Source organism: Phalangium opilio, unplaced genomic scaffold (genome assembly GCF_054372755.1).
Source record: "Phalangium opilio isolate 3A_F unplaced genomic scaffold, DU_Popi_V2 ptg000329l_1, whole genome shotgun sequence".
NCBI classification, from domain to species: Eukaryota; Metazoa; Arthropoda; class Arachnida; order Opiliones; family Phalangiidae; genus Phalangium; species Phalangium opilio.
The window spans coordinates 5,761,087-5,787,232 of NW_028324226.1; the positions used below are offsets into that span (position 1 = coordinate 5,761,087).

General features: G+C 39.2%; 3 protein-coding genes across 5 annotated transcripts in view; 1 reads left to right on the top strand and 2 right to left on the bottom strand.

Moving 5' to 3' along the window:
- The window catches only part of LOC149610522 (solute carrier family 35 member F3), a 153,187-nt gene that overhangs the window by 51,195 nt on the left and 75,846 nt on the right, over window positions 1-26,146 (bottom strand). The gene's annotated exons all lie outside the window — the stretch shown is intronic.
- Window positions 7,176-8,791, top strand: LOC149610523 (uncharacterized). The gene is made up of 5 exons (XM_089858760.1): window positions 7,176-7,678; window positions 7,736-7,910; window positions 8,016-8,073; window positions 8,126-8,457; window positions 8,522-8,791. Exons 1-5 carry the CDS (start codon window positions 7,480-7,482, stop codon window positions 8,700-8,702), a joined length of 945 nt encoding a protein of 314 aa, XP_089714886.1. The 5' UTR covers window positions 7,176-7,479; the 3' UTR covers window positions 8,703-8,791.
- On the bottom strand, window positions 9,643-10,485 carry LOC149610524 (uncharacterized). The gene is made up of 4 exons (XM_089859509.1): window positions 10,322-10,485; window positions 10,047-10,210; window positions 9,855-9,984; window positions 9,643-9,798 (listed from the first exon to the last, which is right to left on the bottom strand). The coding sequence occupies exons 1-4, from the start codon at window positions 10,478-10,480 to the stop codon at window positions 9,643-9,645; spliced, it is 609 nt and encodes a 202-aa protein (XP_089715635.1). The 5' UTR covers window positions 10,481-10,485.

Sequence of the window (26,146 nt, forward strand, 5' to 3'; positions counted from 1 at the left end):
GGTACTTGTGGGTGCTTGTAGGTACTTGTGGGTGCTTGTAGGTACTAGTGGTTGCTTGTAGGTACTAGTGGTTGCTTGTAGGTACTTGTGGGTGCTTGTAGGTACTTGTAGGTACTTGTGATTGCTTTAAGGTACTTGTGGGTACTTGTGGATGTTTGTGGGTGCTTGTGGGTACTTGTGGGCGCTTATGGGTACTTGTGGGCGCTTATGGGTACTTGTGGGCGCTTATGGGTACTTGTGGGCGCTTGTGGGTACTTGTGGGTGCTTGTAGGTACTTGTGGGTGCTTGTAGGTACTTGTGGGTACTTGTGGGTACTTGTGGGTGCTTGTGGGTGCTTGTAGGTACTTTGGGTGCTTGTAGGTACTTGTAGGTACTTGTGATTGCTTTTAGGTACTTGTGGGTACCTTTGGTTGTTTTTGGGTGCTTGTGGGTACTTGTGAGCGCTTATGGGTACTTGTGGGCGCTTGTGGGTACTTGTGGGTGCTTGTAGGTACTTGTGATTGCTTTTAGGTACTTGTGGGTACTTGTGGTTGTTTGTGGGTGCTTGAGGGTACTTGTGGGCGCTTGTGGGTACTTGTGGGCGCTTGTGGGTACTTGTGGACGCTTATGGGTACTTGTGGGCGCTTATGGGTACTTGTGGGCGCTTGTGGGTACTTGTGGGTGCTTGTGGGTACTTGTGGGCGCTTGTGGGTACTTGTGGGTGCTTGTGGGTACTTGTGGATGCTTGTGGGTAATTGTGGGTGCTTGTGGGTGCTTGTGGGTGCTTGTGGGTACTTGTGGGTACTTGTGGGTGCTTGTGGGTGCTTGTGGGTACTTGTGGATGCTTGTGGGTGCTTGTGGGTGCTTGTGGGTGCTTGTAGGTACTTGTGGATGCTTGTGGGTACTTGTGGGTGCTTGTGGGTACTTGTGGGTGCTTGTGGGTACTTGTGGGTTCTTGAGGGTGCTTGTGGGTACTTGTGGGTGCTTGTAGGTACTTGCTCCGGGTGCTTGTAGGTACTTGCTCCGGGTGCTTGTAGGTACTTGTCCCGGGTGCTTGTAGGTACTTGTCCCGGGTGCTTGTAGGTACTTGTCCCGGGTGCTTGTAGGTACTTGTCCCGGGTGCTTGTAGGTACTTGTCCCGGGTGCTTGTAGGTACTTGTCCCGGGTACTAGTAGGTACTTGTCCCGGGTACTAGTAGGTACTTGTCCCGGGTACTAGTAGGTACTTGTCCCGGGTACTTGTAGGTGCTTGTAGGGTAGCCCTGACTATATTTTGTTTAAGATTTTTAGCTTAATATCAAACAGACGTTAGTTTTTCCTACATAAATGTTTGAAATTGACAATCTCGGATCGTCTTTGTGAAGTTTTAAGGATATCCGAATTTCATATTGGCCTTATGAATATTTTGAACTAAATGTTAAACGGACATAAATCAGCATTTTTAAAAATCTTGTAAAATTGTCAATTTGGTCCTATTTCTGGGGTAAAAAATTGTATTATGTTAATTACAATAAGAATACAAACTTTTATTGATTTACGTTTTTTCAAGTATCATTATAAATAAATGTCTGATTGAGCTAAATTTATGTTCCTCTTTATATATGTTTCTGCTTAGTGCAGATTTTGAAAATGTAAAACAGTTTCTTAACATTCTTAATTAAAATGAAGACTGAAGGAACAGATATTAATCAAAAATGTCTTGATTAGAATCAAGACCTAAAAAGTATCGATAAGACTGAGGTTATCACTTGTCTGAAGGATCAGATATTAATTTTTCTTTTTAATTGAAACTTAAATGCATGCTTAAGAAAAAACAACGTTCCATTACCGTTTTCCGTTGAAATAAATTATTTTACTGGTAATCAATTTCAAAAATTTACTTATCTCGGCTTTTCGACCACAATTCCATTCCCCGAAAACATTTTATCATTACATTAATTACTTTTGGGAGATAACGTGTCAAAATAACCTATAAAACAATAAAAAAACTGTAATAGCGGTCTGTTTAGCCATGACAAGAACCAGGGATAGATAGACTTTTTTAAGACGGAATGGGTAACAGGGTTATTCGGGTGCGCGTCCTAGTCCACGACCCCCTTACCCGTGACGGGGGGGTATGAAAGAAGAGGCGGGTCTTATTTTCATTATGGCGTTGTATGTATATCCGGGTCAAATAAACGTCGTCTGCCAAGTTGGAATGGATTGGGCTCCGATTGTAATTTTTGAAAGAACATTGTTTAAAAATGGAAGTAACACAAGACATAGGGCTTGAAACCAAAACACATTTTGAAATACGATTTATTTCTCTTTGATGAAGTTGTAGTGATGCTTTAAAAGCCTTCATAGATATTACAACACGAACAGGTTTTAACCAAACACTAAGCTCGCAAAACTCCTGGCCATTCACTAAGCCTTGGTTAACTTCATCAAATTCGCTTACAAAATTATGAGGATAGTAGAAATGATTGGATTTAGAAAGAATTAGCGAACACTTTTCACCCTTACAGATGTACTCCAAATCCAAAACACCGGCAATAAATTCCCTACCTCTTAATTGCTATTAAAAACAATTCCCAAATAATTTCCTACCCTTGCTTTGAGACGGCTTCATTTTGAACCCCTGTAAAGATGCTTATCTGTACAACCATAGCCCACTCTATCACGCGCATCACGACGCAAGCTGCTCGCGCTATATAGCGCGAGCAGCGCAGCGCCCGGGAGCGCGGATCGAGTGGGCTCTTGTACAACGCAAGAGGGGTCGTAGTCATAGCGACAGATGTAAACAGGAATTACGTATTTTTGGCCCTCCCCGTCAGCAACGTCACCAATACGTAGTTTTAGTGAGCCAATAAGAAAATTTAATTTTTTGGTTACGTGTTGAAGGAAGGGGCTATGTACTCGTCTATGAGTCGGACTGAAGTAAATATTAACCGTTGGGAATTCCGTCTTAAAAAAGTCTATCTATCCCTGCAAGAACCTTTTAAAAGTTTCAAGCACTATATTACCCTTTCGAGACTAACAGCACCTGAGCAAACTATAGCTTAACCTGCTACTAGTACGACCAGGGAGAATTGATGTAAACTGGAGTTGAAATTTCATCATGTGCGACCTCGGCCTTGAAACTCTCCCATAGTCCCAGTGTGTGTAGAACATAATTTTTTCGCTGTTATCTGCCAAAATCAATCTTTCTTGGTAGTGCCGCCTCCTCACTTGAATTTTTCATGATATATTAAGGTTTGAACGAACAAAATTCTAGATTACCATTTTCACTACTATGTCCCTCTGCTAACTTGAAGCAAACTTTCCTCTCTTTTTGCTGCTCATTACCGGTGCCATTCCCTTGACTTTCTGTTCGTTATAACTACTATCATGAGTTTATTTAATTGAAACCAAAATATAAAAAAAATTGGATTTTTTTCCTTTTGTGCTACTTAGAATTTACAAATGTATATAACGTTGTCCGTGCCATATCAAATAGTCTCTAACCATTGTTAGAAACTAGAGAGAGAAATTGGGCAGTAACACTGATCATGCCCTGAACTGTGAGAAAGAACAATACGACGGTTGACTAAAGTACACTTGATATTACATCATTTTGCAAAACCGCGAGTAAAAATCTTAGTGTCCCTATTGAATTTGGCCAGGGATAGATAGACTTTTTTAAGACGGAATGGGTAACAGGGTTATTCGGGTGCGCGTCCTAGTCCACGACCCCCTTACCCGTGACGGGGGGGTATGAAAGAAGAGGCGGGTCTTATTTTCATTATGGCGTTGTATGTATATCCGGGTCAAATAAACGTCGTCTGCCAAGTTGGAATGGATTGGGCTCCGATTGTAATTTTTGAAAGAACATTGTTTAAAAATGGAAGTAACACAAGACATAGGGCTTGAAACCAAAACACATTTTGAAATACGATTTATTTCTCTTTGATGAAGTTGTAGTGATGCTTTAAAAGCCTTCATAGATATTACAACACGAACAGGTTTTAACCAAACACTAAGCTCGCAAAACTCCTGGCCATTCACTAAGCCTTGGTTAACTTCATCAAATTCGCTTACAAAATTATGAGGATAGTAGAAATGATTGGATTTAGAAAGAATTAGCGAACACTTTTCACCCTTACAGATGTACTCCAAATCCAAAACACCGGCAATAAATTCCCTACCTCTTAATTGCTATTAAAAACAATTCCCAAATAATTTCCTACCCTTGCTTTGAGACGGCTTCATTTTGAACCCCTGTAAAGATGCTTATCTGTACAACCATAGCCCACTCTATCACGCGCATCACGACGCAAGCTGCTCGCGCTATATAGCGCGAGCAGCGCAGCGCCCGGGAGCGCGGATCGAGTGGGCTCTTGTACAACGCAAGAGGGGTCGTAGTCATAGCGACAGATGTAAACAGGAATTACGTATTTTTGGCCCTCCCCGTCAGCAACGTCACCAATACGTAGTTTTAGTGAGCCAATAAGAAAATTTAATTTTTTGGTTACGTGTTGAAGGAAGGGGCTATGTACTCGTCTATGAGTCGGACTGAAGTAAATATTAACCGTTGGGAATTCCGTCTTAAAAAAGTCTATCTATCCCTGATTTGGCACCATTGGTTTTAGAATAATTAAAATTTTCCACTGCGAAGCGTGCCGGTCACGAATGGGGATGTAACGTCTTTAGGAACCTTTTAAAACGCAAAATCATACACGTACTCTCCCAATAGTAATTAATGTAATGATAAAATGTTTTCGGGGAATGGAATTGTGGTCGAAAAGCCGAGATAAGTAAATTTTTGAAATTGATTACCAGTAAAATAATTTATTTCAACGGAAAACGGTAATGGAACGTTGTTTTTTCTTAAGCATGCATTTAAGTTTCAATTAAAAAGAAAAATTAATATCTGATCCTTCAGACAAGTGATAACCTCAGTCTTATCGATACTTTTTAGGTCTTGATTCTAATCAAGACATTTTTGATTAATTACTAAAAGGGCCTGGTAATGTTTTGATTATTTTATTTAATCGCACGTATTTGTGAATTAGATGTTCTTATGGCGAACACGAGCCGATGTTTTAGCAGTAATTTGACAAAAAAAAAAACTTGGCAATATATCATTTTGAAAATAAAGGGCAACGAAAACTTTGGGTTAATCTTTAGGCTTGGTTTGTTTTAGCGCCTGTAATATTTCACCCGCTTAGCAATGAAGTTCAAAGAGAACCTTCGAAAAATAGTTCTAGCCTTTTCGGATAGTTTACAAATAAAACAGGGAGGCAATTGTACTTGCAAATTCGTGGAAGACTGACGATTTACTGTCTGATTTTATGGGCTTATTTTATTGGCCAATACGCCGAGGAAAAAACAAATTCGCAAAATGCATTCTTAAGGAATTTTTGATAATAAAACTCAATAATATTACCCCAGCAGAGTCTCAAATTCATTAAATTAAAAAGACACCCAACCTGTCGTAATGGTTCAGACCAGGGATAGATTTTATTTTAGAAGTAGGAATGGAGAACGTTTAGTATTAACTTCATCCGACTCTCAGCCCAGTATAGAGCTACTCCCTCCAACGCGTAACGAAAAGTTTAAATTATCTTATTGGCTCACTTAAACAACGTTTTGATGACGTTGCTGACGGGGACGGCGAAAAATACGTAATTCCTTTTTATCTCTGTCGCTATGACCCGCCTCTACTTTCATACCCCTCCGTCCCATGGAAGGGGGTCAGATTACTCTGTTCTCCATTCCTACTTCTAAAATTAAATTATGTTCAGACTAATACTTTTGCCGACGCTACACAGCATAAAAGTAAACAACAAAATATTATAATTTTTCAAACCTCTTAAATATGTTTATGAATACATTAATCAAAATAAGTTTATCTTCCAGAACTCACTCTTTATCAATCGAAATATAAAAACTAGACTTGCAGTCCTTATAACAACATATTCGCAGTTCAATAAATAATATATATTTTTTTAATATTAAATCGCAGAGCGCATTTATCAAAAACCCACACACACACACACATAAAGTCTCAATCTCTTTTCTATTTCTTAGGCTGACCTCCAGCTTCGGGACAAACACACAGGAAAAGATAACTAAATTTGCTGTCGAAAAGTTTACGTGACCGTCAAAATTCATTTTATGTCCATAACATGTAACGCGCAATTTGAAAAGACGTGAAAAATGTTTCTAAATCGTTTGAATGAAAGAAACGGTCTAAATTTAGTTTCCTCTCCCTTCTTTTTTTGGCTTGACATTGAAGTTTTTTGTACTATAACCAGAAGTGAGATGAGACTAGAAGTATCGAGGTGACCAAATTCTTCACTTGGCGAAAGTGAATATTCTTGATAACACACCAACGGTTGGCCCTCTGGTGGCGGTTTCAGAATTTCCCCTCCAAAACGTGAGACGCTCGCGGTGGTAGACGGCGGAACTAGATTCAACCAGAAGTGAGATGAGAGCAGAAGTACTGAGCTAACCAAATTCTTCACTCGGCGAAAGTGAATATTCTTCATAACACAAGAACGGTTGGCCCTCTAGTAGCGGTTTCTGAATTTCCCCTCCAAAACGTGAGACGCTCGCGGTGGTAGACGGCCGAACTAGATTCAAGGAGCTGCGTCCGTGTCCCGCCGCTTTAGGTTGAGGGGAAGGGGGTAGGAAATATTTTTGGAACTCGACCAATTTATCTCTCTCTAGTGTAGGCGCGATGGAAGCGGCTTAAAATCCTCAAATTTGTTCACTAGTGCCAGGATCTATTACCAATGCTAGAGCTCTTCACTTCTAGTCTCATCTCACTTCTGCTATAACTAGATTTCGGATTTACCACATTTTGCTCCCAAAATACGAAGAAAGGTCTCAGTTTAAAAACGTACTTTTCTGGACCAAAGTCAGCTACGAACTACACATTGCCTCTATCATTCAACGTTTTCTAAAGATAACCTTGAATATACAGGGTGGAAAGATTCGCCGGCGACCAGTGTAGATACTTCTAACAAAGCAATGACGGACGGTATTTCGAACAACAGGGATAGATTTAATTTTAGAAGTAAGAATGGAGAACGATTAGTATTTAATTCATTCCGACTCATAGCCCAGTATAGAGCCCCTCCCTCCAATACTTAAAAGTTTAAATTATCTTATTGGCTCACTTAAACTACGTTTTGATGACGTTGCTGACGGGGACGGCGAAAAATGCCTAAAGGCCCGTTTACAGAAGAGCGTAATGCTTAAGCGGAAAGAGCAGAGATCAAGCTGAAGCGTTTTCTGGAACTCGCGCGGGTGTTCACAAACGAGCATAAGCCGACGTGTTCGCGCTTTTAGGGGATGCTGTAGCAGATATTTCAAAAAAGCTCCCGATCTGCCACGGCAGATTCTTCCGCTCATGATGAGCTGAAGCTTAAGCACACGTGACTATAGGTAGCCAATGAAAAGATTTCGGGCGTTCTGCTATTTTGTCGTCGGCTGAATTCATGTTATCCAAAAAAATTAGACGTAGTACTGAAATATGTCTTTGAAAGAAAAGAAAGAGCAGGAAAAGGTTTTAAAAGCCCAAATTAGGCAAAGAAGCGAGCAAAAAAAAGAAGAATTGTGCAATTTAATGGTAAACTACCCGGAAGTGTGGAATAAATCTTGCCCAGAATTCCGGGATAGACAATTGCAAGCTGTGAAATGGGAAGAAATTTCCAATATTATGAAAATGTCCAGTAAGTAAGTGGAATTCTAATGAGAAATTCCATTTTAAATATAATTTTTTTCTATAGCCAAAGATGCAAAAGCTTTGTGGAAGTATCTAAAAGACACTTTTCGAACAAATTTTCACGCGGTAAGTAAAAAAAAATCGGGGCAAGAGTATGTCGAGGACGAAGACATCAATCTAGTCAAATGGCCCTTTTTCAAGTCACTAATGTTTTTGAAAGACACAGTGAGTCGACGAGAGTAAGTTAAAATTTAATATAACAAATTATCTTGTTTTAAAAAGGTCAAACAAAACTATAATTTTATCTTGTTTTAAACTTAATTTCCATTGAATTTTTGATTTAGCACATTTTGCAATCTAGGAGAGACCGTCGAAGATGATAACGGCGAAACAGCTGAGCAAGTAAATATATGAATCAATGGTAATAAAATGAAATCTAAATAACGTTTGACAGATATTAAATGATATGGCAAACGGAAATACTCCGGACGATATTGAAGAGCCATGTGATGAAGGTGATGAGTACAACGACTCAACTTTGTCCAAACAAGATCCACCCCCAGGCCCCTCAACATGTTCTGCAAAACAATATCCACCCTCAGGCCCCTCAACATGTTCTGCAAAACAATATCCACCCCCAGGCCCCTCAACAAGTCATTCAAAACCAGATCCACCCCAAGGTCAATCCACCAGAGCATCAACAGCCACAAAAAATACCAAAAAAAGGAAACGAGTAGAAGATACGGATGCCGACGAAGTGACAAATGAAATTTCAAAAATAGATGAGTGAGTTTACAAATGTCCGGTTTACAATTTCCCCCATGTATTGTAATAAATGGGCATACTATAGGTTTTTAGCAGCTTCAATTGCACACAAGTGCCAAAAAAATGCAGAAACCAGGCCTCAAAGATTCTGCAAATATTTGGCAGATTTACTTTGTCAAGTACCTGAAGAGGCGCAATTAGACTGCGAACTCGAATTAATAGGAGTTGTACAGAGCTACATCCGAAACAAGAACCAATCTGATTAGAAGTCATTGAAAATGTTTATTAAATTGTTTTTATATCAACATCAGTTTAATACTTGCATTCAAATAATTATTAATATTACCGATAGAATAACAAATTATCTTAAAAATACATGTAGTAAATATATTAGCGAATAACGCCGGGCATATCCCACTGCCAAGGAACAGAACCTTCCTCTGACCAAAAGTAGTCTGTGTATATCATTCTACATCGCTTAGCTTTTTCTGTAGAATTTCTGGCCATCGTACCATGCAGAGCAAACAAAGCATTGTCCGGCTCGTCATTCCATCTGCCATAGCAATAATTTCCCTCGCTATCAATAAAATCAGCATATCCAGGTGGACTGTATGCTTTTTGTGACTTTTTCAAATGTTTCTCTTTGCAAAGTAGAAAATTATGCAAAACCACTGAAGCTTTGATAACACGGTCAACATTTTCTGGTAAAAGGTTTATCATCTTGTGGAATATTCTCCATCTTGCACCCAATATCCCAAAAGCGTTTTCACTACAGCGCCTTGAAAATCAATTGTAAATAATTTGTTACAATTTTTAATACTTAAACGACGTAATTAATAAGAGATAACTTTACCTGGCTCTGCTTAGTCGATAATTGAAAACACGAGATTTTGAATTAAGTTCCTTGGAGGAATATGGTCGTAAAAAATTTTCTTGCAATTGAAAAGCCTCGTCCCCCAAAAATACATATGGTGCCAAAGTATTGCTTCTTGGTAGTTTCGATGGTGGTGGTATATTAAGACGCTTGTTTTCTAGAGCACATCCTATTGGGGATGCCTTGAATATTCCACCATCAGAATTAGCTCCAAATCCACCAATGTCGACTGCCAAAAATTTATATTCCGCGTCTACTACGGCCATGAGCACGATTGAATTTGTTCCCTATAAAGTAAATTAAGTTTGAATTCGGTTATAAATGAGAGACCTCTACATATTTACCTTGTAATTGTAGTAAGTAGAACCACTGTTTGGTGGCTGCTGAATCACCACGTGCTTCCCGTCGACAGCCCCACAGCAGTTTGGATACTGCCACAGTCTACCAAACTCTTGAGCAGCGTTCTTCCAGGTTTCTTCAGTTGGCGCCTTTATATTACATGATTAATTATAATAAATTTTCAAATATATGCTTTTATACTTGCTTTAAGATAAAGGGGCTGTAGAACGTCCCACAAAGCGTCACAAGTCTCTTTAATCACCACATGAGCTGTGGATTTGCCAATTCGAAATCCATAAGCGATACTTATCAAACTATCTCCAGAAGCTAAAAACCTTCAAAATATTTTAAATAATAAAACCAGACCAAAAGATTTCAATAAAATTACCAAAATTACCTGAGAGTAATTGCTAATCTGTGGGCTGGTGAAAGGGGTTCTCGGGATAATGGGAATTTTTGTATTTGTAATTTTAACAGTCCAACAAGTTCATCAAAGAGTGTTGGGGTCATTCGGGTGAAGTTTTTAAAATAACCATGGTCATGTTCTCTCATTTTTGCTAGCTAGAATATAAATATGCATGGTTCGTGTGGATAAAATTACCATCAAAGTTGGACGAAATACAACTGGAAATTAAGCCTTGGCTTCTTTAGTAAATTGTAAAAATAACTTACTAATGTATGAAAATACCCTTCTTTTTTTCGATTAATCCATATAGGATGAATCCACCAACGTCGTGCAAGTCTTTTCTTGTGTTTTTTGGCTCTTAATTGTTTTAAAAGTAATAACTTTCTTTTTAGAAGAAGCAAAGTTACCACAGTTCCCGCCGCCATCTTTGTTGTTTACGTTTTTTAGGCCAGCCTCTTTCGCGATAAGCTCAAGCGCTCTCGTTTCAACTTTGTGAACAAAATTTTTAAATAGAGAGCTGAACGCTCGAGCTTTGTCCGAACGCGGCATAGAGTTTTTCCGCCTACAACTTCAGCCCTACGCTTATGCTACAGCATTACGCTCTTCTGTAAACGGGCCTTAATTCCTTTTTACATCTGTCGCTATGACCCGCCTCTTCTTTCATACCCCCTGTCCCGTGGAAGGGGGTCCGGGACTTTGACGCGCGTCCAGATTACTCTGTCTCTGTTCTCCATTCCCACTTCGAAAATTAAATCTATCCCTGGAATAATTATAATTAGAAACATCTAACGCAATGGGTTACCAACATATGCTTCGTAAGTTTGTCGACCAATGACTTATGTACTAGCGCCTGTAATTTCCTTGCCCATTTCTCTGCACACCAATACGTTAGGAGAAGTATCAACAGAAGGTTTCCATCCTGTAGTTGGAATATTTTAACATTTTTCCCTTCAACATTCCACGCTCTCCTTCCTAACTTGCCCCAGCCCATTTTAAAATAGAAGCAGCGAATAAAGACCCAAAGGTAACGACGTACCCTAGAGAGTGACCTCTTTCTTTCCACTAAGTTCAACTTTTAGAAAGAAAAACCAGGGATAACCAAAATAAATAATGGAATAGAAGATACCAGAAGGGGATAATGGAAGAAGGATGACACTCCGTATCCTCTTAATACTTTAGTCATGTAACATGATTCTTCCCAGGCACACCCTTTCGTTTGCTCTCCAGCTCATCAAACTTCAGACGGGCATCGCACCGTGCTAGGGGGAATTCTATAACTGTTTGGTACTAAATCCTCAGCAATCACCCCACAAACCTTGATTGTCATGACGCGGGACAAAAATCCACAAGCGCATGCGCCTTGACAAATAGTTAAGCGCTATAATAGAGTAATGATGAGGAAACTATTTATCGCGTATGTGATTCGGTTTAGCAACCTTGCTCCAAATGCAAAATGATGTTGGGAAGAATCGTATAACAATTTCCCCACTTTGTGCTGGTACACTTCTCTCGAAGAGAAGTATTATATACTTCTGAAGATACTAACCAAGCATCTAATTATGTATGCAAACACATCTAGTTTGATTTAATACAGAACATCATGTTTTTATTTCTCTGGCATATTTCTAATTCCCATTTTGCTTTTGCTTTTAGAAGCAACTAAAGTTACGTAATCCATTTTATGAAACTACATCATTAATACAAATTAAGAGCCATCTCTGTAAATTATCAAGAAGGAAGAACAGAGTCGCTCTTTACGACAGTTTGGAAAAATAAATAAAATAAAGAGATAAGAAGCTGTTTGTTGTAACAAATGAAATGGAAAAACCCTAAGGACAAACAACAAAATAAATTGGATCATCAGAATTATTTTTTAAGCCCACTCATGAGTTTCTTCGTGGTTTTAAGAAAACTGGCAAAAAATCCAAAGGAATTGCTAAGAGAAGAACCAATAACTGCCTTTTCTTCTATACAAAATTCGATCGAATACACATAATGTTTTAAATTATAAATTAAAAGGTCGTGGAAGTAAAATTAACTTTAAACTGTTGTTTTGGAATCATAATGTAGTATAGTGTAGTAATCAATTAATAGTATACTAGATTAGGTTTAAATTTATTATGTGTAATGAATCCGTCTCTCTTTGAAGGTAATTATAAAGTAAATTAAAAACAGGAGCTTAAGTGTAGAGATGATGAAAGCGATATGTTAATTAATTTACAACCCATTAAATTTTAAAAGATTTTGCGAAACATATATACAGGGTGTTTCAGAGAGGTCTGTAAGAAATTATTGTGGGAGTTCTTTGGGCGGTTTTGAGTCGTAAAAGTTCAGTGGCACCGTTTTCAATTATTGATTTGTGTGTTTTACGGATGATCCCTTAAATTTAATTAAAAATCTGAAGGCAACGATAATTCTTTTATATCTTTCTCGAAAAATGTTCCAATCAAAATTTAATGACTTTTCTATATACCTGCACTAACCCTTTAAAAGCTAGGCGTAAATTTTACTCAATTCCAAGGAGTTTTATGCCTTCTTAAAAATTTAATTCAGTTAAATTCGATTATACGGTATTTACTTTCTCTCAATACCAAAATCAAACAAACTCTTTTTTTCATCAAACAAAAGTAGTTCGATCCTAATTAAATTTAGCAGACGATAAATTTAGACACGATCTTCTGAAAAGTAAACGAATTTGAATACGAGACCCACTTCTCTAATTTCCAATTGAGGCACGAACTCGCCAAAAGTTTTAATTAAACTATTTAACGAAGTTTATACTGTATAGAAGCGTACCGTTTCGCTAAAACCAGGAATGCATACAGCTAACCGGAATCATTTTGCCCAGATACATCCTATGTTAATTTCTATGCGGATTTTGTGGGCCGGACTTGAGAACTTACTATCCGTCACGCCTCATATTTCTGACGTCTTTCTAACTGTAATAAGCCTCTTCGATGCAACTAAAGGCCTTTTCAGACGATACATTTGACTCAACTCGATGGGTCAAAAAGTTGAGTAAGCAAAAATTTTTCAGTGATAAATTTTTAATTTGGTGATTCATCTTGTCCAACTTCCGTTTACTCAACTCAAATTGACTCACCTAAATGAGTCAAAAAGTTGCATCGTCTGAAAAGGCCTTTAGAGGCAAAAACATAGGAATAAAATATTGTCTTCCATCTAGCCTTTCGGCGCCAGCGCTTTAGGCACTTTGGTTCAGAGTGCGCAGAGGTGGCTATGGGTCAACCCCCTTGTATGTCTAGATACTGAGGGTTAACTACCCCCTTTTTCACAACAAAGTGGCTTATGATTAGCCTAGCTCTTCCCACAAAATCCGCAGTACTAGATACGTTGAGGAAATGTCTACACTATGATTCCAATTATCTGTATGTATTCCTACTAAAACCAATATTATCTTTCCTATTTAAGTACAAACTGGAACCGAGAAATAGTGGAAGGAAGTTACACACTCATTTGCATTTAACAGAACTTGCCTCCAAAATACAAATAAAAATGGTAAATATATGCAATAAAACGCAATTCTGTCTGCCATGGAAGTTAAACATCCCGAAGGCTAGAACGATGCAATTTAAAATGCAACCATTTCGCATTAATAAATTAATTGAATAAAGTTAACATAAACCTGGCTAATAAAACTCTTTTGTTGCCTTATATCCTATCCTCCTTCATGGTGTAACCAAGAAGTGATATCTAGTTTACTAGGGAGGAGGTATAAATTCGTCACATTTCCAGCTTTATCTCCAGTCCAAACGTAGGTGCGGTGTTAATCCCCGCCTCTAAATTACAACCACATCTCATTGGTTCTTGAAAACTCACGTCAGCGCGACGCGAATGACGAAAATCCGACTGAGGAGAGGCGAAATAGCCCGGCCTAATTTTACGTCCCCTCTTGTATTTTGAAAGGGGGACTGGGACTGTGGCGCGCGAATACTTAGGCATCTTATACCTTCTCCCTAGTAAACTTGATATCCCTTCTTCGAGTCTCGTAGTTTGCGTTCTTCACGTAAAGTTATGATCTACACTTCCTTTTGTCCTTCTTTCTCTCATATACTTTATTATTGGGCTTGAATGATTTATTTCAGCTAATAGATTTCCCCTTACAATACTAAGAAAAGTATTCATATATCAATTCGAAGAATGAACGCATAGTATAGACAGGCAGAACGTTAAAAATATAATAACAATAATAATAATAATAATAATAATAATAATAATAATAATAATAATAATAATAATAATAATAAATAGATAAAACAGCATTCGTTAATTCACGTTATTATTCAGAACAAAAACAAAAAAGTTATTGCTGTGATGAAGAGACAAAATAGGCAGAGATATTACCTTCCTCTCATGAGAAAGATGTGATGCTATAAAGGGGGTTTCTGATAAGTCTGCCATAAATTAAACGGGGTGTGATCTTATAGTCAAACTGAATGGAAAGTGTCAAAGAACATCATGAGGTTTACAACATTTAAGTAAGCAGATATGCGCTTGCAAACATTGAGTGGAATTTAAAACAAGGAAAAAGTGATACACGTGGAGTAATTAATTTACGCGTACGCTGCACACTTCCACCCATGATTTAATAGTACACTTCTGTTCGCTGTCCCGCTCCATAAGGCAGAGCATAAGGCCTTGTCCTGGCGGAGGGGGCCTCACCGGACTCGGGAAATCCTTGGGTTCGCCCTTGGTTCAGACCGTTCCCTGCCCCGTTCCACGAACGTTATGCACGGCCGTTTCGCCCTCGCCCAGGTGCTGCTTTGGCCATCCCTGCCCTGGACAACCCTCTGAGGATCACGGATACACATCTCCGACATATCTCCGTAACTAAATTTTGTAGACCCCATGTTCTTTGACGCTTCCCACTCAGATCCCAACCGTATGCATACTTCAACGCATGTAGTACACTTTGGCTAGATAAAGGTATTTTAAAATTGAAGGCTGATGTCTTACTCCACATGTGTGACTATTCCCTTATTTGAGGGGACAATCTATGTTTTAGAACTCCATGTCTCCGTAACTGTTGTAGACCCTAATATGTTCTTTGACACAAACCCTCAATCTGACCCTGAAGAACACACACTTTAGTTTATGGCATACTTATCAGAAACACCCTGCATAATAGGACGATGCTCATTTTCCCACGAGTTTCGGGAAGTACTCTCAATGGGAAGATGAATAAAACGCTTTTGCTTTTCTACTCAATTTTCTATATTCGAGCATGCAGTCGGCATCTCGCATCTCATTTCCCAGGATAGGTAGCCGAGCTGCTCTAGTAGCCAAGTTCCATTATTTTTTGGTGGGTTGATGGCCAAACCGATAAAGCGAGAAGGAAATTTCCTCGGGCGTAAAGCTATCGTAGGCTTCTCTGTCGTCTCGACCGGGTTCTCAACGGTATAGCGAAAAATTCCAATTTCGCCACTCTTCGCACACTTCTCCATCATCCATTAAAGGAAAATGGAAAGGAAAGAATGGGATGCACAGGCTATCGCGACAGTTCATCCCACTTTCAGGATGCAAGGGTTTTTATGGTAAATCTATGTCTAGTTTATATTGGGTATAATTCCGCCGCTTTATACACTCCGCTGCACTTAAGCATTGGGATTGACGTCACTATAGCCTAAAGCTCTAGAGCAAACTTTTGCTTTTGGATCGACGAAAAAGAAGAAATCGGAGTGTGCTCAAAAACTCGCGAGAGAGGAAGAGGTGTCTGACTATTTTAGGGAAAGGATTTTAAGGAAACTGGAGAAAAATTAACGGAAACTATTACTTTGTAAAAGGAAATCGAAATTTGAGTAGCTTTTGAATTCCGTGTGAAATGGTTAACAGTCAGAAAAGATAATTCAAGAAAATGATAGCATATAGTGAAGACAAACCTTAGAAAAGGTAAACATTTTCGCAGATCTTTAATTTCTTTTTTTTCTTTACCTACAATTCAGTTCGTTGTAGAATGAATTGAAGTTCATAAGATACTTTCCGTAAGTTTGTCATTGGTTACTGAGAGCTTGTCTGAAGTGATGTAGGTCATAGATTCTCGTAAAGCGAAGCCTGGTGATGCGCTCTCAAATTCTCAGTACGAACTAAATAGGAAGATGGACTGCAAAACTAACCGAGTGTAGTCAGTTCTCGATTGTCGTTCTCGAACTAGCTCTCAGTAAGTCTCTAACATTATGAAGTATGGGTAGTGTCATACCTATGGAACATATCTTATAAACTTATGCTTAATATAATGGAACACTAGATAGAAAAGTTAGTGTTCATAAGATTTCAAAATCTCCACCCAAAGTGTGGTCTTATTTTTACCAAAAATCTATAACTTTAAGTGTCAGCTAGAATTTTAAAATTTAAATTTTGGAAAATCCCGACGAGACGAAAAGAATATTAGGTTCTTTCCCAGCTCAACTCATTCGACTATACAGTTTTTTCCCCACTAAGGTTTTCCGCTGGATGCTTTTCCATTAAATATAAAAGCAAACACTAATCTACAGTTTCACGGGATGTTCGAGAAGTTTGTTTTAAAAATAAACAAACAGTTTCATTCCAATTTAAGTTCTCGTAAGTTTAACGCAAAAAATTACCAAATACCTCAAACCAAACAAAAATAAATAAAGTACATTTGATTGCAGAGCATTCTAGTTGGTAACAAAATTATATATAGCAAACAATAATCTTTAACAGTCGTTTTTTCAACGAATCTAGGCGGATTTTGTTGTAAAAACTAGACTCATCATTATGTATGATGATTTATTTAACATCGCGATTAATTTTTCTAGCCGCGCGTTGCAACGAAATCATCCAGTTAGAAATACGTCAGAATTATGACGTGTGACGGATATTTCTCAAGTCCGACCCAAAAAACCCGTATAGAAATTAACATGGATATATGGGACACAATGATTCCAATTAGCTGTATGCATTCCTGTTAGTATTTAGACCTATCTGTGTCGTTATGAGTGCATTATTTTCACTTAAAGGGAGGGTGAAGTGGAAAATGAAGTGATTTTTTTATCGATTCTTCTACTAATTATAAGACCAATCAGCATAGTGAAACATAAAAGAAATAACACCGAATGATTTTAAAATTCAAATTAAGTTTAGATTTTATGGATAATTTGAAATTAGGACCTCCGACCAATCGCGTAACGCTCTGCCTTTTTATTAACAAAAATCTCGTGGCACGCTCCGTGTCGAATGAAATTAATCGCGAGATTTGATAAATTTGTGCGAGATGTGACAATCGTGGCGCGAGACGTGGAGCGTGCCACGATAGGCCAATTTTGTTGACAAAAAGGCAGGGCGTTACGCGATTGGTCGGACGCCCTTATTTAAAATCATCCTTAAAATCTGAACCTAATTTGAATTTTAAAATCATTCGGAGGTATTTCCTGGATGTTTCACTATGCAGACTGGTCGATAGTAGAGTAATCGATATAAAAATCACTTGATTATCCTTTTCAACCTCCCTTTAAACGTTGGCAAAAAGAGTGGTCCAACGCCTCCCCTTTCCAATTTCAAAAAAAAGAACGTTTTCAAAATAGAATGTCACAAACAAGGAAGAGCTAAACCACTAATGCCATTGAACTTTAGAGATCTTTTCCTGTTTGAAATTTTATCTCTCAGACGCCTTTTTATCTCCTGTTCTTTTCGGTCTTTTATTTTTATTAAAGTTAAAAAAGGAACAGGAACTTTCCAATTTGGTCGCTCTTCCACTCTGGTAAACGCCATAACAACGGATGACAATTCATTGCTAAGATAGCCCGAGGCCTGTCTAGTTTTTCTGTCACAAAGAAACGTTATTGAGAATAACAAGCTAGCGATCTTTAAGACTAGCTTGAAGGGAGAAATAGATCAATTGGTATAAAGTGAAATGTTTCAAAATCTAGGCGTGGATCTCATGCCATAAATTGAAGGAGAGTAAACAACTTAGGCAACATTAATTAACAATAAACGGGTTTTGTTCTTTGTTACCTCTTTTTAATGGTAGAGTATGATGTATACGATTAATTAATAAAGTAGTGAATCCAAATTTTCAAATAAAAATGATGTGTTTTTATAACTATTATCAGAAGTAAGACGAGACTAGAAGTACTGAGCTAACCAAATTCTTCACTTGGCGAAAGTGAATATTCTTGATAACACACCAACGGTTGACCCTCTGGTAGCGGTTTCGGAATTTTCCCTCCAAAACGTGAGACGCTCGTGGCGGTAGACGGCCGAACTAGCTTCAAGCACCCGCGTCCGTGTTCCGCGGCTTTAGGTTGAGGGGAAGGGGGTAGGAAATTCTTTTAAAACTCGACCAATTTAGTCCCTCTAGTGTAGGCGCGATGGAAGCGGTATAAAATCCTCAAATTTGTTCACTAGTGCCAGGATCTACTACCAATGTTAGAGCTCTTTACTTCCAGTATCATCATACTTCTGCTATTATTGTTAAAATTCTATGTGGTGTCTCCATTTTACAAATTAAAATCGCAGTGACCCCATTATTGTTGAAATTCAAAACGTATTGTCCCACATAAATATAAAATTCAAAATGTAGCGTCGATATTATTGTTAAATTTAAAATTCAGAGTTCCTTTTTATATCTTCAAATTTCAAAATTTGGTTACCCTTTTATTGTTAAAACCCAATACACAATAAAACTTTTTTAAAATTAAGAAATGGCCATAATTTCATAATCAACAAACAATTTTTTTTCAAAATTATTAACCAATGTTGCTTTTATCCATATTACCACCATTTATCCTAACAAGCCTGCATCCAAAATTTCAAATTAGTTTAACAGCGGGATCCTTATCGTCATTCAAATTATAAACGCAGCAACCCTCTTATAACAATAGAAAATACAGTATCTCTAACCCTATTTGTTCGGGAACGTATCCTAAACCTAATATCAAAAAGATTTTTTTTTCCCGGAATTTGAGAGAGAGCCGACTTTTAGGGGCAAAAGGGCCCATGTTAACCCTATACGCCCCTGTAGAAATGTTTACTCTGCCGCACATAAGTTCTCGAGAAGAAGCGATCCAACAGGCGTGCGATTACCTGAACTATAATAAATTACTAAGCCTAATGAGAATTTAGTACATTCTATCACGTATCTTTAGCATTGAATCCATAGAGATAGAGAGTAGGTCAACGCGATCAATTCTGAGAGAGCGGTAGCTCTCTTAGATATGACTTCATACTGCTCTTAATGTATAAGGAGGGTTTTTTGTTTGGATGTAGTTTTTTTTGAATTGCATTAACTGTTTTGAAAAATTTCCACAGAACTACATTTCTGGCCCACAATATGTGGTTAAAATTTCAAAGAGATCCATTAATTAGTTAATTTTATAAAAAATAAAGTTGCTAAGGGTGGTTTTCATTTCCATAAAATTCATCACACCTTTTGTTGAAAAACAGGAGTTTTTCCCATAGAAATAACATGGGAAATTTTCTGAAAAGAACGATCCGGTGGCTCCGATGTTAGAAAAACTATACGTTTGTTAGACTTGAAAACGGTTTTAAATGGAAGGTACAACACCTAACATTCCGCTAAACAATTTTCATTGACTATAATTAAGTCTAAGTATGTTTAAATTTAAATTTTCAAAACCATTCCAATCTGCGATATTTAAGCAGTGTAAAGAGACAGTTTATGATGTTAGCACTTTTAAAGCTAGTTGGTTCATATTTCGTGGTGGTTGAAAAACAAGGGGACCTAGCTTTGTGTGAGCTAACAAGTTAAGTTGGAAAAGGTCCCCCACACTAATAAATTATGTAACCAACTGCCTTTAGTACTTGTGGATGCTTTTAGGTACTTGTGGGTGCTTGTAGGTACTTGTGGGTGCTTATGGGTACTTGTGGGTGCTTGTGGGTACTTGTGGGTGCTTGTGGGTACTTGTGGTTGCTTGTGGGTACTTGTGGTTGCTTGTGGGTACTTGTGGGTGCTTGTGGGTGCTTGTGGGTACTTGTGGGTGCTTGTGGGTAGTTGTGGGTGCTTGTGGGTGCTTGTAGGTACTTGTGGGTGCTTGTAGGTACTTGTGGGTGCTTGTGGGTACTTGTGGGTGCTTGTGGGTACTTGTGGGTGCTTGTGGGTACTTGTGGGTGCTTGTGGGTACTTGTGGGTGCTTGTAGGTACTTGTGGGTACTTGTGGGTGCTTGTGGGTGCTTGTGGGTACTTGTGGGTGCTTGTAGGTACTTGTGGGTGCTTGTAGGTACTTGTGGGTGCTTGTAGGTACTTGTGGGTGCTTGTAGGTACTTGTGGGTGCTTGTAGGTACTTGTGGGTGCTTGTAGGTACTTGTGGGTGCTTGTAGGTACTTGTGGGTGCTTGTGGGTTCTTGTAGGTACTTGTGGGTGCTTGTAGGTACTTGTGGGTGCTTGTGGGTACTTGTTTGTGCTTATGGGTACTTGTTTGTGCTTATGGGTACTTGTGGGTGCTTGTGGGTACTTGTGGGTGCTTGTAGGTACTTGTGGGTGCTTGTAGGTACTTGTGGGTGCTTGTAGGTACTTGTGGGTGCTTGTAGGTACTTGTGGGTGCTTATGGGTTCTTGTGGGTAATTGTGGGTGCTTGTGGGTGCTTGTAGGTACTTGTGGGTGCTTGTAGGTACTTGTGGGTGCTTGTGGGCACTTGTGGGTGCTTGTGGGTACTTGTGAGTGCTTGTAGGTACTTGTGGGTGCTTGTGGGTGCTTGTAGGTACTTGTGGGTGCTTGTGGGTGCTTGTGGGTACTTGTGGGTACTTGTGGGTGCTTGTAGGTACTTGTGGATGCTTGTAGGTACTTGTGGATGCTTGTAGGTACTTGTGGATGCTTGTAGGTACTTGTGGGTGCTTCTAGGTACTTGTTGGTGCTTGTGGGTACTTGTGGGTGCCCATAGGTACTTGTGGGTACTTGTGGTTGCTTGTGGGTACTTGTGGGTGCTTGTAGGTACTTGTGGGTGCTTGCAGGTACTTGCCCCGGGTGCTTGTAGGTACTTGTGGGTGCTTGTGGGTACTTGCCCCGGGTTCTTGTAGGTACTTGCTCCGGGTGCTTGTAGGTACTTGCCCCGGGTACTTGTAGGTGCTTGTGAGTGCTTGTAGGTGCTTGTGAGTGCTTGTAGGTACTTTGCCTCCTCCATAGGATTAACATTACACTAAATTTTGGAAGCTCGTAACTCTGGTTATATTAGAGATAAGGGGATATCCTTTGATTATGTAATAGTCCTATTTGCCCCTTAGGATACTCCATATACGAGAAAAACCTGGAAAACTCAGAGAAGTATATGGGGAAAAGCCTGGAAATCTCAGGGAAATTTGTTTTCGAAAAGTTGTATGAACCTTGTTATAGAACATATCTTATAAACTTATGGTTTTAGTTATATAAAGTTTTACCAAGAAGCGATATCTAGTTTACTAGGGAGAAGGTATAAGATGCCTAAGTATTCGCGCGTCATAGTTCCAGTCACACTTTCAAAATACAAGGGGGGAACGTAAAAGGAGGCCGGGCTATTTCGCCTCTCCTCAGTCGGAAAATACGTAGTTTTCGTCATTCGCGTCGCGTTTAGGTGAGTTTTCTGGTCCGTGACCAAATAAGGATTTTTTAAACTGGACATTAGGCCAGCGACTTTCCTGACTTGGAATAAGTAAACTGGTCCGTGATCATTGACCAGAGCACGTCGTCTGCTAAACCAAAGAAGTGGATAATTAAAATATTAGAATTTTAATGTGTGAAGTCTGGTTACCCTTGAACTTTCTTAGTAGTCTCGTGGACCACTGACCCCCTCCGATTTAGTTTTTGAACTGGACCAGGCAATTTTTAAACTGGTCATTTACTATGTGTCACCGCCCTATTTCCCACGCTGGCGCGAGTTGCTTTGCGTTGTCGAGTGCGTGATGGAGTCGGCTATGCCAGGAGTCCCAACCTTGAAGGAGAGAGGAATGGAGTGGAAACCCTCATACCTATAGCGTTGCCTGTGTACCCCCACCTACGGCACCATAGTCCTCCCAGCATCCTCAGCGGTGAGGTAGGGTCGTACTGGACGAAATTGTAAAAGGGCGCTCCCTCTATCTACAAAATAGAAGCTAGTTCTCATACAAATAAAATGGCGCTACGCGGCAGCACTAAGCAATCGCCTACCGAAGGATAGTGGCGTGCGCGAGGTACATTGGGAGAGATACGGTGCCGCAGGTCGCCCATCATCATTTTCAATCCATCTCAACTCGTTTATCCCTGTCCCAACCCCCGCGACTTCCAACCACTAGCATAGCCCACTCGATCACGCTCTCTTTACCCCGGGTACATATTTTGAAGATGGCACTTTTTAGGCGTATTTACAATCTTGGATCATCTTTGTGAACTTTTAAGGATATCCGAATTTCATATTGGCCTTATGAAAATTTTGAGCTAAATGTTAAACGGACATAAATCAGCATTTTTAAAAATTTTGTAAAATTGTCAATTTGGTCCTTTTTCTGGGGTAAAAAGTTGTATTATGTTAATTACAATAAGAATACAAACTTTTATTGATTTACGTTTTTTCAAGTATCATTATAAATAAATGTCTGATTGAGCTAAATTTATGGTCCCCTTTATATATGTTTCTGCTTAGTGCAGATTTTGAAAATGTAAAACAGTTTCTTAACATTCTTAATTAAAATGAAGACTGAAGGAACAGATATTAATCAAAAATGTCTTGATTAGAATCAAGACCTACAAAGTATCGATAAGACTGAGGTTATCACTTGTCTGAAGGATCAGATATTAATTTTTCTTTTTAATTGAAACTTAAATGCATGCTTAAGAAAAAACAACGTTCCATTACCGTTTTCCGTTGAAATAAATTATTTTACTGGTAATCAATTTCAAAAATTTACTTATCTCGGCTTTTCGACCACAATTCCATTCCCCGAAAACATTTTATCATTACATTAATTACTTTTGGTAGATAACGTGTCAAAATAACCTATAAAACAATAAAAAACTGTAAAAGCGGTCTGTTTTGCCATGACAAGAACCTTTTAAAAGTTTCAAGCACTATATTACCCTTTCGAGACTAACAGGACCTAAAACGGAGGTGTAGGGTCAATTTCAATTAAATGGGTAGTTGGGTGTAATTGAAATTTAATCCTATTGTTCGTTTTGAGGAAAGGTTCTTTATGGGAGAGCTGTGGTCATCGTGACCCGGACTGAAACAGATCGCGACGGTATTGGGACAAACTTGCTTACTAAAATAATTAACTCCAAAGATAGCATAAAAACAAACTTTATTTAAGTTGAAGAAAATATAAAAAACGAGTAAAAACGTTAAAGGGTGGAGAGAGCTAGAGCTATTTGAGCGCGCGGTTTAGAGGTTGGAAGCGTTCTGAAGAGTTCTTTCTTTATTGTAGCTATTCGATACGTTGGGGTTAGTCATGGGTTTTTTGGTGTAAAAAGGAGGATTTTTGTCGCCAGGTCGCTAGGCAACTTCTTTATGGAAAATTTCGGGGTTGTTTACCTCTCGACCTGGCTTGGTTATCCTGATGGTATCTGTATTGAATAGGCTACCGAAGGTTTTTTGGGGAATTTGGTCAGCGCGCTCTCTAGCTCGCTCTTGTATTGTAAGGGAAAGTACATAAATGTAAGAAAATTTCATGGAATTAAATATAAGAAAAAATAGTAAAAAGGGGTTTTCAATAAAACAGTTAACAATTTTTAACTTTAAGGGATTCGCGTATTCACTTTTTCAACACTCCCCCCGGTGACAATGCACATTGTCACCCAGGAGTAATTACGCGAACTTAATTGGTTATCTCTAAGTTGCAGAGATGCTGAATTGTACGTCTTATGACGTTGCCATTTGTGGTTTTTACCACGCAGGAGCGAATTTTTTGATCACGTCCTATGATCACTTCTTGGATTAATCCAAGCTTCCACATGTGGCGTGGCATTTTGTCGTCGCATATTATAACAACATCGCCAACTTCGTATTTACCGATAGTCTTATTTTTGGCGTGGTGAGCTGACCGAAGCTCCATTAAATATTCACTTTTCCATCGTACCCAGAGGTTTTGAATTAATTTTTCTCGGGACTTTAATTTTATTTGCATTTCTAGTCTCGACTTTGGGGTACACACTTTTTTGAAACTGATGGGAGGGAGGGAAGTTATTCTTCGTCCGATTAAGAATTCGGATGGACTTAAGGGGGTTGGTTCATTAGCATCATTATAGGAGTAGGTTATGGGTCTGGAGTTGATGACACCCTCTGTTTCAATAAGTATAGTTTCGAGCTCGGGGCCGGTGAGGGAGGCGTGGCCCATCGTTTTTTTCAATGTGGTTTTGGTCGACCGGACCAGGCGTTCCCACCAGCCTCCGTGCCACGCGGCTCTCTCAACTATGAATTTCCACTTAATTCCTCTTGTTCCAAAAAATTCCTTTAAGGAGTCTGTTTTAATGCCTTGCCATATGGATCTGAGGTCGGAGTTCGCCTTTTTGAAGGTCTTTGCATTATCGGAGTAAACTGTGGTAGGTACCCCTCTACGCGCAATAAGTCGGCGAAAGGCCATCATAAAATCGTCTGTGTTTAACGATAGTACCAATTCTAAATGAATGGCGCGAGTGACCGCGCAGGTGGCTAGTAGAATATAGGCCTTCTTCATTTCTTTATTATGATTTTTTACCAAAATGGGACCGGCAAAGTCAAACCCAATTATAGAAAAGGGAGGGGTTTCGGTGATTCTGTCCATGGGTAATGGAGCAGTAGGTGCGTTGCCAAGTGTTGCCCTTAATCTCTTGCAAGTTAGACAGTCCTTAACTATAGTACGAGCTAACTGTCTTCCACTGGGAATCCAATATCTCACGCGTAACTGGGTAATGGTGTCATTAATTCCTCCGTGAAATATTTGGGAGTGGCTTCTCACTACGAGCATTTTGGAAAATCTGTGATTTTTTGGCATAATGATTGGGTGCTTTTCCCTGTAAGATAAGGCTGACTCTTCTAACCTGCCCCCTACACAAATAATCCCAGCTGCGTTTAGAAGGGGTGTCAAGGAATAAATTTTGGAATTTTTGCTGACCCCTTCTCCACTCCTAAGGTCCTTTAATTCGGCTTTGTATTCTAAGGCTTGGACAGATTTCACCCATAATATCTCGGCACGCTCCATTTCTTCCGCGCAAATTGGACCTGAATTTTTGAATTTCCTTTGTCCGAATCTGAATAGGTATGCGGTTACTCTTAACACATTGTCTAAGTGGTAGTATCGTGTCAAGTCAATGACATTTTCGGCATTTAGGTTTTCTACAGTGGTGACGGATAAGGTTAATTTGCGTCGTTCATTTGCTACTACCAGTAGGTCGGGGTGCTCTGGGTTTATTGTTTGGTTTCGGCTTGGAGGCCATTCTCTTTCGTGGCCCTTTAACCACGTGGGGCCTTCAAACCAAAACTTGTTATTTACAAGATTTTCGGCCTTGATTCCCCTAGAGGGCAGGTCTGCCGGATTTTCTGCGCCCGGACAGTGAAACCAATTTTTGCATTCGGTTAGGGCTTGTATTTCAATAACCCGGTTACTAACGAATGGCTTCCAAATTTCTACTTTCCCCCTTACCCAGGCTAATGCTACCATAGAATCTGTCCAGAAATATGTTCTGGCTACATTTTCGCTAAATGTGGATTTGACATGGTTGACTAATCGGGCTCCTAAGAGGCATGCCATCAATTCTAGGCGCGGAATGGTCAGGTGTTCATCCTTTACAGGGGCTACTCTTGTTTTCGCGGTGATTAAGGAGGTTCCGATTTGGTTATCTCGGGTCTGGTAGCGAACATATACTATGGCTGCGTAAGCCTTTTGACTTGAGTCCACGAAACAATGGAGTTCCTGGCTAATTATGTCATCAGAGTTTGAAAAATAGTGTCGGTCAACTTTTAAATGGTGCAGTTGAGGTAGTTCCAGACACCAGGTTTCAAACTCATTCCCTATATCAACGGGGAGTTCTGTGTCCCAATCCATGTCTTTTAATTTCCATAAGCCTTGGAACAATAATTTGGCTCGAATGGTAAAAGGGGACAAAAGGCCAATTGGGTCAAATATTTGAGACACGTGGCTCAGTACTTGGCGTTTTGTCTTGCGAAAATGTTTTAGCA